The sequence below is a fragment of the Oryctolagus cuniculus genome, chromosome 19, assembly GCF_964237555.1.
Source record: "Oryctolagus cuniculus chromosome 19, mOryCun1.1, whole genome shotgun sequence".
Taxonomy (NCBI): Eukaryota; Metazoa; Chordata; class Mammalia; order Lagomorpha; family Leporidae; genus Oryctolagus; species Oryctolagus cuniculus.
The window spans coordinates 21,616,230-21,630,677 of record NC_091450.1 but is presented as its reverse complement, the minus strand read 5'-3'; the positions used below and the strand labels follow the sequence as shown (position 1 = coordinate 21,630,677).

The window sequence follows — 14,448 nt, the reverse complement described above, 5'->3', positions numbered from 1 at the left end:
CTCCTGAGAGAGACCGTGTCCCCCAGAGACTAGGATCCGCTGAAGGTGTGCAAGCCAGAGTGGAGAGAAGAGGAGAAGGCGGAGAGCAGGTGCACACGCACACACAGTTTACAGGCTTCCATGTCCCTGTCTGGGCCTCACAGTCAGTCCTCAATGTCACAAAAAGGGAAATAAAAATGTAAGCAAAGACAACAGAGGAGAGTAAAATTATACCATTAGAATGGCAAACGCCAGAGCCACTTAGGATGCCAGGATCAGAGTGTCTGGGATTGAGTCCCGCCCCTGCTTTGGACCCTGCATCCTGCTCGTGTGCTTGGAAGGCAGACGATGGTCCATGCACTTGGGTTCCTGACCTGGATAGATTTCCTGGCTCCTGGCTTTGGCCTGGCCCAGCCCAGGCTGCTGCAGGCATCTGGAGAATGAACCAGAAGATGGAAGATCTCTCCGTTTTTCTCTGTCACTCTACCTTTCAAATATGTTAATTTTTTAGAAAAAGAATAGAAGAAATGAAAAGCAGCATACCAAAAGGACAAATGGAACCTTCTATCACGCTCCATGGGAACGTGATTAGTCTGTTTTGGAAAACTGTGAAGCAATGTCTACCAAGGCCAGACCTGAGCACATCTCATGGGCCACCAAACTCCACCCCTAGGCCTAATCAGGACAGGAGGTACACCAAGAAAAATGTTTATGGAAGCCAGTATCCTGTATTGGAGTGCCTGGGTTCAAATCCCGGCTTCCTGCTAATGCACACCCTGGGAGGCAGCAGGTATTTTGGTATTACGGTATTTTGGTGCAGGCCACACATGTGGGAGACCCAGATTGAGTTCTGGGCTCCTGGCTTCAGGCTGGCCCAGCCCAGATTGTTGTAGGCATTTGAGGAATGAATCAGTAGAGAGAAGCGCTCTCTCACTCACTTTCTCTGTCTCTCTGCCTTTCAAAAACAAATAAAAAGTTAACACACACACACACACATTGTGAGGTGTACTGTAGGGAGCAGTGTGATGCATGCCCCACACCTCTGGGTGTGAATTCCACAGCTGTCAGTGAACTAGCCAGGAACCCTCAAGTGAACCCCACTGTCTCTCTGGGTCTCCCCTTGCTCAGATGCAAAATGGGGGCATGAGTGCCCGACCTCATGCAGTGCTGTCAGGGTTAAAGGACCAAAAGGCCGGTGGAGTCTGGCGTGGCACTGGTATGCGCAGGTGCACGGGTCACGGCCACCGCCGTCCCCTGTGTGGCACTACACCTCTGCAGTGGCCCCCACGTGCCGGCTGCAGAAAGGCTCCGAGAGTCAGAGGGTCAGCCCCTGGCGCTGCGGAAGTGGTCACTGCAATTTCCAAGAGCACAGGCGGTTTCTAAACGCTAGGGGGCAGAATAACCGCCAAAGCACCTGTCACCCGAGGACACCAAAACCGAGTGTCTGACAGCCAGGGAGATACTGAGGCTCAGCAGGAGAAAGCCTGGAACCGGGATAGGGCCGTGGGATGTCTAAGACGTGATCAAGTTCAAAGTGGCCGGCAGCAGGTAGGGAGAGGAGGCTGCCTCATTCCTCCAGCACACCTGTGGCCCTGCAGAGCTCCACGCCACCTGAGGAACAGGTTATGAGAACCTGTGCCAGAGCCTGCCCGAGAATGGGTTAGACCAGGCCTGGGATGACACTAACACACAGGATGCTGGCCAAAGAGGATGCTCCTCCAAACTCGTCTGACAGTCACAATGACCTTCAGAGATGCTGGCTAAAGACAAAAACGCTCAGGTCTCCTCCTGAGCATTCCAATTTAGAAGGGGCAGAGGGGGCTCAGGCATTGCACACCGCAGCACCGCCCCGGGCGAGTCCTGCAACAGGGAAACCTTGAATGAGACGTCCGTGGCGGCTCAGACACTGGAGACAACAACAGAAGAGAGAAGACCGACAACATTCTGTTTGCCTGTGCTGGACGTCACGGCGGCGAGGCCCGCCACCTGTTACCTTTGTCTATGTGGTAGAGGAAGGTCTCCTGGCTCATGGCGGAGAGGAGGTGCAGGACGCAGGTGTAGATGCGGACTCTGTCATCGCTGTTGTCGTCCCAGGTGTAGTCCTGGATCACGTTGAGCAGCTCGCGGACAAGGAACAGGACCCCATGCTCGGGATGATCCTAGTGGGGAACCCAAACAGGACGTGAAGAAATCCCGGGTACGAAGCAGGGGTGGAAAGACAAAAACCCAACATCGAAACCCAGGTTCCCCCTTTTGGCATCTGGAGGGAGAAGAAAGCGTGCGCCTGCTCCGGCACGAAGCCAGGGCCCGCTCGCAGCCTGGGTGGGGCGTTCAGAGCCGAGCTACAAGCCCCGCCCCGCTGCCAGTCCCACTCATCAACACTCCCACCCGGGTCACAAGCTCCGAGAGCTGCCTTGTTTTGGGGCTGTGAATGAAAAAGCAAAGTTGCCTGTCAGCTCTAATGGCCTGTTTCCAAAATCAGCCTCTTGTTTCTCTGCATGCAGCAGTTTAAAAAAAAAAGAAAAACAAACAAAAACAAAACAAAGCAAACTACATCCTGCCCCTCCAACCACAAAAGCGAGATCGTGGGTGTGATGGCAGATGGAGCCCCCCATGGCCGCTGTCACTGTTCAGGGCACTGATTTCAATAGAGGCTCGCTCTTCAGGACACGCCACACGGGAACAGCGGAATTGAAGATGCGCTCTGGGCACAGGGAGAGCCCAAGAGACAGACCCAAGTGTCTAGCAGATGCTGGACTGAATCTCAGGAGGCAGTGGCGACTTCAGAGTGGTTTGCACTCGGTCCCTAAAATGTACACTCAGGGGGCCCCTGCTACAGCTCCCCAGAGGCTTCTCATCCACGTGGGATCAATGCCCAGCCAGCCCCCCGCCCCCCACGGCACCCTCTCACGCTTTCCTGCTGCCTGGCTGGGGGTCCCAGCAGCACGCAGGGGGCGCACGCACGAGGCAGGAAGAGGAAGGCTTAAGGACATGATTTGTACAGGTGAGAGCAGATGAACCACAGGGGAACCACAGCAAGGCAAAGGGAGAGGCTCGGCGCCTGGTGATGTTGGGGCACTGAGCCCCCCTTCAGGCTGAGGTCCCAGCAGGGGCGTTAACAGCTCTGAGGAGTTCCCCCACAAGGTGGGACCTTGGGCCAGGAGCAAAGCCACAGTCAGATCACGGCCCCGGGTGGGGATGGGGCAGGGGTGGGGATCGGCACCGAGGATGCTCTAGATGTCTCCTGCAGTTCGAACGAGCTGGTAGGTGGGCAGGACGGCCAGCGGCAGAGTCCTCCCAGGCAGTTTCCCTGGCACAGAGCAGGGCTGGCCCAGGATGTCCTGGTCTCTGTCCCAGGACTGGGCCTGGCTCCTCGGTAGCGCTCAGACTGCATCACACACGTTGCCCTCTCAGCAAGGCCCTCCCTATGAGCGGCCTGAGCCCCCCTCTCCACCTCATTCCCTGCCGAGGACCTCCCACCACCTGCCAGGACCTGCCTGCTTCCTTCCGTGCACCGGCCAGCGCCACCTCGTGGCTGATCCGCTCCCTCATTCACAGGAACCCACAGCCTCTGCACACTGTGTGTGCTGTCCACTGCCCAGCCAGACCCTCCCCGGTCAGATTTTGTAAATGGCGCCTCTGGAAGCAGGACCTGGGCGCTGTGTCGATGACACGCTGATGACATGTCCTGCCTCCCAGGACAGTGGTTGCAAGGCAGGCACAGGTCAGCAACACGGAATGATTCTGCCTGAGGTTGGCGACCACAACAGACCAACCAACCAGCCAGGAGCTGCCACAGCTTTTCTGCATCCTGGGAAGACGCCGTTAGTACGAACGCCCATTTCCCAGCTGGAAATGAAACACGGCTGTGTTTGCACAGATGACCGAGGTCTGTCACTGACTCTACGGAACTTGTGACTTGCGGGACACACAGACAGAGCTAACTATTTCCAACACAAGCCCAGAGCATGAGACGTGCCGGAGCCGAGGAGGGTGGGGGTTGGTGGAGACCTAGTGAATGTGGTGCATGCACAGTGCATGGCTGAGAACCGTGGTGGAGACACGCGAGAGGTCTGGTGTGAACCGGTACCATCCCCAGGGACTGTTCCCCAGGTGCCACCAAGAAAGGGGACATGGGGAACTGCTGTGCCTGCCACGTGGATGCGCACAGAGGTGCTCCGTGGAGGGATCCGTGTGGATGCCCTAGCTCTCGCGGGACAGTGGTCAGCACGCCTCGAAGCAGTTGCACCCAGGGGCACTGGGGCCATGCAGGTTTGCCACGAGCCACCTCCAGGAGCTCTTGCTCCCAGCCGGAGTGGCGACAGACGGCTCCAACCTCCCGTACCAGCAAAGATGGCTGTGTGTGATATCCACGCTTCGGTGGCTGTGACGTGTTTAACAAAGCAACTTTGTACTCTGCTGGTCCAGTGCCAGCAACTGGAGCAAAGCAGACTTGGACTCTTTGAGGAGATGGAGGAGGAGAAGTTCTTGCATTCAGTGGTACTCCCAGTAGGGGAAGCTCCCCCTAGGGCCCTGGCCGGGCTGCTCCCTTAGGCAGAGCGGCCAAGCACTGGCGAGGGCTCCGAGCCAGGTCCCACTTGAGCGACAGAGGCCCAATGACTGCTCCCAGCCTTGTCCTTCTGGGCTTCTGGAGTGCGGGGATCCTGCCACCCCACCCCATTCTTTGGGATAATAACCCTGAAGGCAACCGACTTGCCCGGGGAGCCAGGATGAGACGCAGCGAAGCGGGTGCTTTGGATCCTGGCTCAATGACCCTCTACCTCTCTGCCTCAGTTTCCATTTCTGTTCAGTGAGCAGAATGGTAGGCTTGTTCCCAGTCTTGATGGATGGTTGACTGGCTTGTTGCAAGAGGCCTAAGTGTGGGGCAGATAAATAATAAAGCCCCTAGGAAAGCAGCCAGCACACGGGTGGACTGGGAGACGGGCAGCAGGGGCCTGGGGGAGGGGGAGGAGACAGTCCACCTCCCAGCATGCAGCGGCCAGGCGCAGGTAACTGGTTAGCAGCAGGAGCCACCCCGTCTGTCCTCCCAGCTTCCCAGCGGCCTCTGCACCTCGCTGTGCACCAGTCACTGAGTCTCTTCCTGGCCCCCAGTGCAGGGGCTCCTTCCCACCTCAGGGCCCACGCTAGGCCCTCCCCTCCCTTTCCCCACCTCGTCAGCCACTTACTAGTCTCCTGCCAGTCAGCTCAAGAGGCACCTCCTGGGCCAAGTCCCCTGCGCTCTCAGAGGTCCCCACAGTCCCCAGGTGCTTCCTACAGTCACACATCAACAAACGTGGTGGCACGGACTGCGGCAACGAAGCTTAGCGCTGGGCTAACTTGCCCTGCTTACGGCTGGACCTTTTAATAAGGGCAGGAACACAAGATGTTTGCCCTGCTGTGTCCTTGGTGATTTGTGCCAGAAAACTGGGGCTGATGACACTTTCATTCCCTACAAATGGAAGCTGAATCCAAATGAGGCTCTGAAGCCGTAGCACTGAACTTGTTTCAGCAACCCTACTTTGCGCCTCCTACCAGGTGTTAAATGACATGGGATGGGGGCAGGTGCTTGCCACGGTGGGGTCCATCACTGCTTTGGATGCCCAATCCCACCTAGCAGGGTGGAGACATCAGTCCCAGCTCTGCTCTCCATTCTAGCTTCCTGGGAAGCAGCAGGTAATGGTTCAAGTGCTTGGGCCCCTGCCACCCACGTGGGAGACCTGGATGGAGTTCTCAGCTCCTGGCTTTGGCCTGGCCCAGCCCTGACTGCTGTGGGCATTTGGGGGAGGGAGCCAGCAGATGAAGACTCTGTCTGCCCAGCTTTTAAGTAAAATGAAGGAAAAAAAGGGCTTCCAGACGTTCCCCAAGTTCATGATCTGCAGAGTGGGGAGGGCTGTCCCGGGGAGGGCTTGCTTCCGCATTTGTAAACACGTACCAACTGGATCAGGTCGTTTACCTGGCTCTAATCTTTCTAAACAAATAAGTCAGCACTCTCCTAGCTTACCCTTTAAAATTGCCTTGCACTCTGGTGGTAGGAAAGCACAGTGGTGTAGCTGCCACGAAAAACAGTTCAGGTAGAGTTGTGGTGCAGTGAGTTAACCTGCCTCTTGCAACTTCCAGCATCCAAATCAGAGCAAGGTTGGAATCCTGGCTGCTCTGTTTCCGATCCAGCTCTCTGATAACACGCCTGAGAAAGCAGAGGAGGTGACCCACATGCCTGGGGCCCTGCCACCACACCTGGATGGAGTTCCAGCCTCTTGGCTTCGGCCCGACTCCAACAGTTTTGGTGATTTGCGGAGTCAATCAGCAGGTAGAAGATCACTCTCTCTTTCAAATAAGTCCTTTAAAAGAAAATTACAAGTAGGACTGCCTTATGACCCAGCCATCTCCAGGTACAGTCTAAAGAACTGAAAGCAGGCCAGTGCTGTGGTGCAGCTGGTAAAGCCATTGCCTGCAGGGCCGGCATCCCAAGTGGGCACTGGTTGAATCCCGGCTACTCCACTTCTGATCCAGCTCTCTGCTATGGCCTGGGAAAAGCAGCAGCAGATGGCCCAAGCCCTTGGGTCTCTGCACCTGTGTGGGAGACCTGGAAGAAGCTCCTGACTCCTGGCTTCAGATCCGTGCAGCTCCAGCCGATATGGCCAACTGGGGAGTGAACCAGCAGTTGGAAGACCACTCCCTCTCTCTTCCTCTCTCTGTAACTCTTTCAAATAAATAACTGAAAAACTTTAAACAACAACAAAAAAATTAGCCTGCTATGGATCAATCCATTTTCAAGCCTGCCTGTAGCAGCCTCATCAGGGCCAAACCAAGTGATTCCAAGGGCCGGGTGCACCTGCAGGCCAGCCATTCCCCCGTCTTGATTAAAGGAAACACTTTCCAGCTTCCCCTTGGTGTGGCTGGACCACAGCATCACCACTCCTGCGCACTGGGCCCATTATAAGTAGATCAAGGACTCCTTGAACACGGCGCTGTGGGACCACAACAATCCATCTGATAACCAAGACGGCTAAGTGACTAACACGCAGGTGCCACACGCAACGTGCATGGGCCAGAGTGGGACAGTGTGCAGCCTCACCCTGACACTCAGAACAGTGCAGCATTTACAATGCCGGACGCACCCACTTGATATTTCTCAGACCACGTTTAACTGTAGCTGAACCTGCAGAAGGCGAAACTGGTTGAGAGGGGGCTGAGGGATGTGGGACGGTTGGTGCTTGGTGACCTTGAGCAAATAACACCCCATGCTGATGCTTTGGGCTCGGTGGGTGCTCCAGAGTAGCAGAGCCCCGGTTCAACTCCCAGCCCTGCTACTGACCAGCCACGGGACCTCAGGCCTGCTGCGCATGTCGCCTGCTCTTAGCTTCCGCAAGGGAAGAAGGTGCAAGGATCCCTGCCTCGCAGGGCTCAAGAGGGCTCCCAGAGGCTGGTGATCGCCTCCACAGCCACCACTCCATCCAACCCTCACAGTCACCCTGGGAGGCTGGCACTTCAACGGCATCTTCAGAACGGACAGCGGAGGCGCCGAGGGGCTGCAGAGCCTGTCCCGGGCCCCAGAGCCTGAACACCAAGGCTTCTCAAAGAGGCTCCAGTTACTGTGAACACCCAGAAAACCCTACACACGGACGGGAGTCCGCACATCCTAACTGATCCCAACAATGACTTCCATCAGTGGCTGTGCAGGGAACTGACATGCTTCTACTGCTCGCTCGCTTGACAAACCAGCAGATGTCCAAAGAGGAAAAGGATCACACGGTGCGAACGGCGGATCTGCAAACGCAGGCGGATCTGCAAACGCAGCCGGATCCTTCTGGCCTTGCCCGCTCGGGCAGGCCCACAGGACAAGGGAGGCCGCTCCCCGACAGCCAAGGCTGCAGCCCCACAGCTTGGCCTCCTGGTCCTCTCCCTTAGAGAGGTCTTGCGGTCCGAACAGGCAGGATCTGGACAGAGCCAGCTTTTCCTTCCTCGGCTTTGCCAGACAAGGGACTCGCATTCCAAAGCATGCACCTGTTTGAAACACAAACTGCAGCAACTCGGTGTACGCACGGGACTGCAGGGATCACCACCGCCGTTGGTTCCAGAACATTCCATCACCCCACAGAGGGACCCTGCACCCAGAGGAGCCGGGGCCCTGCACGGCCCAAGCTCAGAGCATGTGTTGTTTCTCAGCCTCCTCCTGAATCTCTCAGGGGACTTTCACAAATGCCACATCAGGGGCCCACTTGGACTGGCTGAGACTCTGGGAGAGGGCCCCGGGAACCTGCCTTTTAGCAGCTACCCTGCCGTTACTAGGCACATTTGGCTCTACTTGGAGTTCTTTTTTATTTATTTATTTTTTTAATAATTTAAGTTTCTCTGAAAGGCAAAGACAGAGACAGAGAGACAAAGACATACAGAGATCTCCCATCTACTGACTCACTCCTCCAAATGCCTACAACAGCTGGGGTGGGGCCAGGCAGAAGCCAGGAATCATAAACTCAATCCAGGTCTCCTCTGTGGGTAGCAGGGACCCAAGGACTTGAGCTATGACTTGCAGCCTCACAGGAAGCTAGACTCAGCAACAGAGCCAGGATTTGAACCCAGGTACTCCGAGATGTGATGCAGGCACCCCAAGCAGTGGCTTAACCATGACACCAATACCTGCCCCTCCCAGGGGCTTACCGACTTGTGTCAAGAACCCTGTGGGGGCGGCACTGTGGTACAGTGGGTAAAGCTGCCACCAGCAACACCAGTATCCCAAATGGGCACCGGTTCAAGTCCCAGCTGCTCCACTTCTGATCCAGCTCCCTGCTTATGTGCCTGGAAAAGCTGCAGCAGATAGTCCAAGTCCTTGGGCCTCAGCACCCATGTGGGAGCCCTAGAAGAAGCTCCTGGCTCCACTGCACCCATCTGGGGAGTAAACCAGCAAATGGAAGATCTCTGTCTCTAACTGTGCCTTTTAAATAATTAAAGTAAAAAAAAAATATGGCCACCAGATGAAGCCTATGTACTCTTTGGAATACTATTTTTAATAAAGCACATTAGACTAAAAAGGGAAATCAATTATACTAAAATATATTTTTCCAACTAATTTCGATTCAGTAATTTGTTGTTCTCTGTGAACGCATTAACACACCTGCCAGAGGGAAGTGGGAGTTGCTCAGGAAGGCGGGGCAGACGACACTTCTGAAACACCTTTCGTACCTGGAATGCCATGGGGACACACCTGCCCACTTCCTCTGGCAACAAAGGCCCCGCGGCTGCTCCAACTGCAGTGACTTCGTAACCGAGCGAAACGGTAGAGCTTACATTTGTGAAAACAAAGTTGTCCGGGAGGCTTGTGAATGTAAAGCTTTGTGAAAATCAAGATGTCACTTTTTTCCTTTCCCCATATTCAGAGTCACTCTGCCAGGCCCCCTGAGAGCAGGTGGACCCTGGGTTAAGGACCCCAGAGAGTGAGAGGGCTGCTCCTGCTGGGTCTGAGTGGCCCTGACTCCTTTTTAAAGACCTATCTACCTACCTACCTACCTACCTATCTATCTGAACGGCGGGAGTGGGGAGGGCTAGCCCCAACTGCTGGGTCATTCCCCAAATGGCTGCAATGGCTGGGGCTGGGCCACGCTGAAGCCAAGAGCCTGGAACTCCATCTGGGTCTCCCACAGGGATGGCAGGGGCCCAGGCCCTTGGGCCGTGTTCTGCTGCCTTCTCAGGTGTGTTAGCAGCGAGCTGGATGGGAAGCGGAGCAGCTGGGGCTCAAACAGGCACGCCGATATGGGACACCAGTGTCGCAACTGGCAGCTGAACCGGCCATGAGATCAATGCCCACCCTGCCTTGATTCCTTCCCACCCAAGCCTGACCGCTCCTCTCCTACATTCTACGAGATATATGGCCTCCTTCCAACCGTGTCCTTTGGGCCCCTGCTACCTTGCTCTGGTCTCCAGCACGTGCCATCAGAAGGGTCTGCCATCCACGTACCTTCTCTTGGTGCCTGCTTTGTGCCGAGGCAGTGTCCTGACCACGTGCACTTGCTCATTTAACCCTCGCCCAGATGCTACAGTTACCCCATCTACTGCCGAGGAAGCGGCCACCCAGTGAGCTCACCCGCCTGCCCAAGACCCCAGAGGAGAAGCTGAGATTCCAACCCAGGCGTGCTGCTCCAGAGGGCTGTGCCCTTAGCTGCTAGGGGACACCCGGTGGTGGCCATACAGAGCATGTAACAAATGCGGGTTGGTGCCCCTGCAAAATTCATACTGATATCCTGACCCCAACGTGACGGTATTTGGAGGCGGGCCTGGGGAGGTCATTAGGTCCCAGGTCAGTGAGCCCGCCACATGAGCACGTAACAAGACGACAGTGTACCGGGAAGAGGGCCCTCACCAGAACCCAGCCCTGGCACCGGCCTCAGCGCTCCAGCCTCCAGACTGCGAGCCGTAATGTCTGCTGTGCAAGGCCTGTGTTCCCGTGGGCCAAGCTGGACAAACACAGAGCACCTCAACCAGTCCACACCAGACACAGCAACAATGGAGAACTCGCTGAGCCATCCAAACATCTAACCAGACCCCCCCCCCCACGCAGGAGATGAAAATCCTTGCGCATTTAGGGCTAAAACACCCAAGAGGCAGGGCGCCGGCGGCTCTTCGGGGGAACGTACCGGAACAATTAATAAAGTAGAGAAGAAGTTGCAGAGGAATTCCAGGAGGAACGATTCCGATGGCCGCATCTTCCCGTCGATGTTAATCATCTTTGGAACTTCCGGAACGAGGCTTATGGCGGCTCTGAAGAAGGCGTCAGCTACAAGGCAGGAGAGGAGGCCAAGGGTGAGAGCGCGGCTGGCTTTTCCCTGCCCACAGCCTGGCGGCCAGAGCCGAGTACCGCATGGGCGTCCGGCAGGCAGCTGCAGCAGGGGCTCCTGCCAACCATGGTGGACGTGGTGCGACATTGGGCGCAAAGGCACTGCTGTCGGCGTCGGTGGGTCAGCTCACAGGACCGCGGTTAAACAGCCTTGGGATTAAATGGAAGAAGCAGGTGGCAAATTTCTATGGCAAGTACAGAGCCAACAGTCGCCTGGGCAGAGGGCTCAGCCTGCACTGGTTCGCTAATCCTCAATGCCCAACCCGTGAGGAAGCCATTGCCACGTCAGGGAATGCACACACACACACATGCACACACACACACACGTACAATCTGGAGACTTTTGATTGGCTAACAGTTCCAGACAATCATTTGGGAAATGGCTGTATGAGATGATCCATAAAACAAGACGACGTCAGGGGTGGGCACTTTGCCGAGAGGTTAAGGTGCCACCTCCCACAGTGCAGTGCCCAGCTTTGAGCCCTGGCTCCAGCCCTGACCCCAGCTTCCTGTCACTGCACACTGTGGGAGGTGGCAGGTGGTTGGGTCCCACGTGGGATACCTGGATTGAGTTCCCGTCTCCCAGCTTCAGCCTGGCCCAGCCCTGCTGGCTGTAGATATTTGGAGAGCAAACCAGTAGAACGGGGGCTCTATCTTTCTGCCTCTTAAATAATAGTAATAAAATAATAATAATAATAAAACAAAAACAGAAGAGCACTTCAAAGGATGGGAGGAAGGAAAGGAGAAAAGAGAGGGAGGGAGAGCGTATAAGGGTGCGTGACAATAGGACGGGGCAGGATGAAAGGGATGAGGGGGGGAGATGCAGAGGGAGACGGAGAGAATTCTTCCTAGAACTGCCCAAGTGCCCATCACGAGAAAAAGCCCCAAGGTCAAACCAGACAGAACACAGATCCGACACCTGAACTTTACACCTCCCCAACAAGATCAAACATTTCCATGGCCCAGAGACACTGCCAGTGAGGCAGAAGGCGGCAGCGGCACACAGCACCCTGGCCGACAGCAGGCACCGCAGGAGGTCAGGGCTAATGGAAGGCCTCACCACTCCCAGGGCCTGACACTGCCAAGGCTAAAGCAGGCCTGCTGGGTTACTCACCCCATCCCCAGGCCCCCACCTCGGCACACGCCCCCCTGGGTAAGTCAGGCAGCCAGCCATCCTAGTGTAGGGCAAGCTAAAGGAAACTGACGGGTTCTTAGGAGAAAACATTCCAAGGGCGTGAGCACTCTCATCCTGTGAACACAGGGTTCTATTTATTTATTTATTTATTTATTTTTATTTTTTTGACAGGCAGAGTGGACAGTGAGAGAGAGACAGAGAAACGTCTTCCTTTTGCCGTTGGTTCACCCTCCAATGGCCACTGATCCAAAGCCAGGAGCTGAGTGCTTCTCCTGGTCTCCCATGGGGTGCAAGGCCCAAGGAGCTGGGCCATCCTCCACTGCACTCCCGGGCCACAGCAGAGAACTGGCCTGGAAGAGGAGCAACCGGGACAGAATCCGGTGCCCCGACCAGGACTAGAACCCGGTGTGCCAGCGCCGCAGGCAGAGGATTAGCCTATTGAACCGTGGCGCCGGCCGAACACAGGGTTCTGACCACGAGACTCATTCACTCCTCCTCAACCCTGAGGAGCCTCCACGCAAAGCCTCCCTCCCAGCCTTCCTCTAGGTGTAGGTCTAGATGGGGCAACTCCTGTGTGAGGTGCACCCCGGGACCTATCTTATTCCTGTGGACTCCACCATGAAGGCGGGCTGTCACTCAGGGACGCAGGTGCCTTCAGTAAAACTGAGCGACCAGAGATCTAAAAGTAGTTATTACCAAGTTGTGACTTTGTAAATGAACTTGGTATGAAAGCGGGTACATCCCAGGATTCAAGGGCTACTGTTCTGGGGATATGCAGGTAGAGCAAGAAATACGAACGCCTTGTAACAACCTTGTCCATTAGTGCGTCAAGGTTACAGTGACAGTTTTATCTAACCTTGATTTTGCCAGAATACCCAATAAGTTTTACTGAGTATTAACAACGTCAAGAAGTCCACCAGGAACATTTAAATGATATCCCAGTTTGAGCACCACCACAGGCTTGCTCGCTCGCTCTCTCTCCTCTACAAAATGCCATAAACTCTCTCACTGAGCCAGGCAACCTCATCCCACAGGATACCCGCTGCCCCCTCCAGGACACCACAGGGATCACGGGCACTGTGCACTGTCTCCATCAGGCTTGGATTGCCCTAGGAGGAGAGAAGACATTCTTTCCAGATACACTGCTCCCCCAGCCCCGAGGCCTTGGCGTGGGCCTCTGCCATGGCCTGGATTGGCCCCTGGCTCACTTCAGCATATCCAGACACCCCTGCACCTTCTAGGCTCTCTCTCCCATGCCACATCTTTTATGAAGTTGGTTGTTCTCCCTGTCCAAGGGGCATTTCCCTCCGCTCACAAATGCCCAGGCGCATTTTATACTGTCCTGCCCGGTGCTGCCTTGTGTGGTGACTGCAAACCCTGGCTCTCCTCTACCAGGGTCTGGAAGAGAGAACCTGCTTCCACTCGATGCCTGGCACAGCGGCTCACACATTTAAAAACGACCAAGAAACACCAGCAGGAGGAAATGAAATACAGGCGCTTATTATCATGCGGAATCGAAAACGTAAGGGGCGGACTCGCCCATGCCCCTTTCTCTGGGTCCTTCAGTGGTTGCCACCCAGCCCTTGTCCTTATCCCCTCCTACTGTGGACGGGTCACACGTGGAGCCCGTGAATGTGGGGGACACGCTCCGTGCCACCTGCCAACCAGTGAGTGGGCAGCTAAGACAACCTGCTTTGTCCCCATTCACCAAAGAGGCCTCATGGTTTGAGAAAACGGCCACACCAAACAGTCTTCAGAGAATGTTCTATGGACAGAATTAGCAAATGTGATGGTAAACACGAACCCCAAAGACTCAGCAGGGGGCAGAAGCCATTTTTCTTCCATGTAGGTACTTCTTATGATTTGACGGGACTCTCTTCTGAAGAGCAACAGTTGCTCTGTAGTACTGCCCGCGCCGTGAAGTTTGAGAGCCTCTGAATTCTGTGGGTGTTATCTCTTCAGGTGACCACGTGAGCCTCTGACCTGGGTGGGCGTCATCACTAGTTATCATTGGATGACCACCGTGCGGTAGCAACCATAGTACCCCAGACAGCTGAGTGCAGGGCGTAAGGCTAACGCCCGTTACAACACATCCTGGCCTACCTGTTGGTTGGTTTGTCTGGGGAGTGGGGTGGCCTAGGATAATTTTCCTAAAATCATGGAATGTGAGCTAAATTTGGAAGGATGAAGATGCAAAATATAATGGAAGAAAGGCAAATCTAAAGGGAGAGAATTCTGGAGAAGGAAGGGAAGTATTATAATCTTTCTTCAGACGCCTACTTCTTACACGCCTGTTTTAGAAATTGCATTAAGTAGACAGGACACCCATGAGGTTCAAAATGATGACATGGGTGGTGACAGTCTTGTTAGTGACAAAGCCCATTCTTTTTACTGCTTTAATTGTCCTTGCTGGTCTGTGTCAGCTTGGAGGAAGTGCAGAGCTTTGATTTCCAGCACAAGACAGCAGTTGAATCTTTCTATTTCTCAATTATTTGAAAGGTAGAAA

At 55.1% G+C, this 14,448-nt stretch overlaps 1 protein-coding gene across 2 annotated transcripts in view; it reads right to left on the bottom strand.

Annotated features, from left to right (window-relative positions):
* Positions 1-14,448, bottom strand: part of VPS35L (VPS35 endosomal protein sorting factor like) — a 92,031-nt gene that overhangs the window by 11,408 nt on the left and 66,175 nt on the right. For both annotated transcript variants that reach the window (XM_002711807.5, XM_070064787.1), the window contains exons 27-28: positions 10,608-10,747; positions 1,973-2,138 (exon numbers count right to left, since the gene is read on the bottom strand). In XM_002711807.5, coding sequence (XP_002711853.2) covers positions 1,973-2,138; positions 10,608-10,747 — 306 coding nt within the window. The remainder of the gene's footprint in view (positions 1-1,972; positions 2,139-10,607; positions 10,748-14,448) is intronic.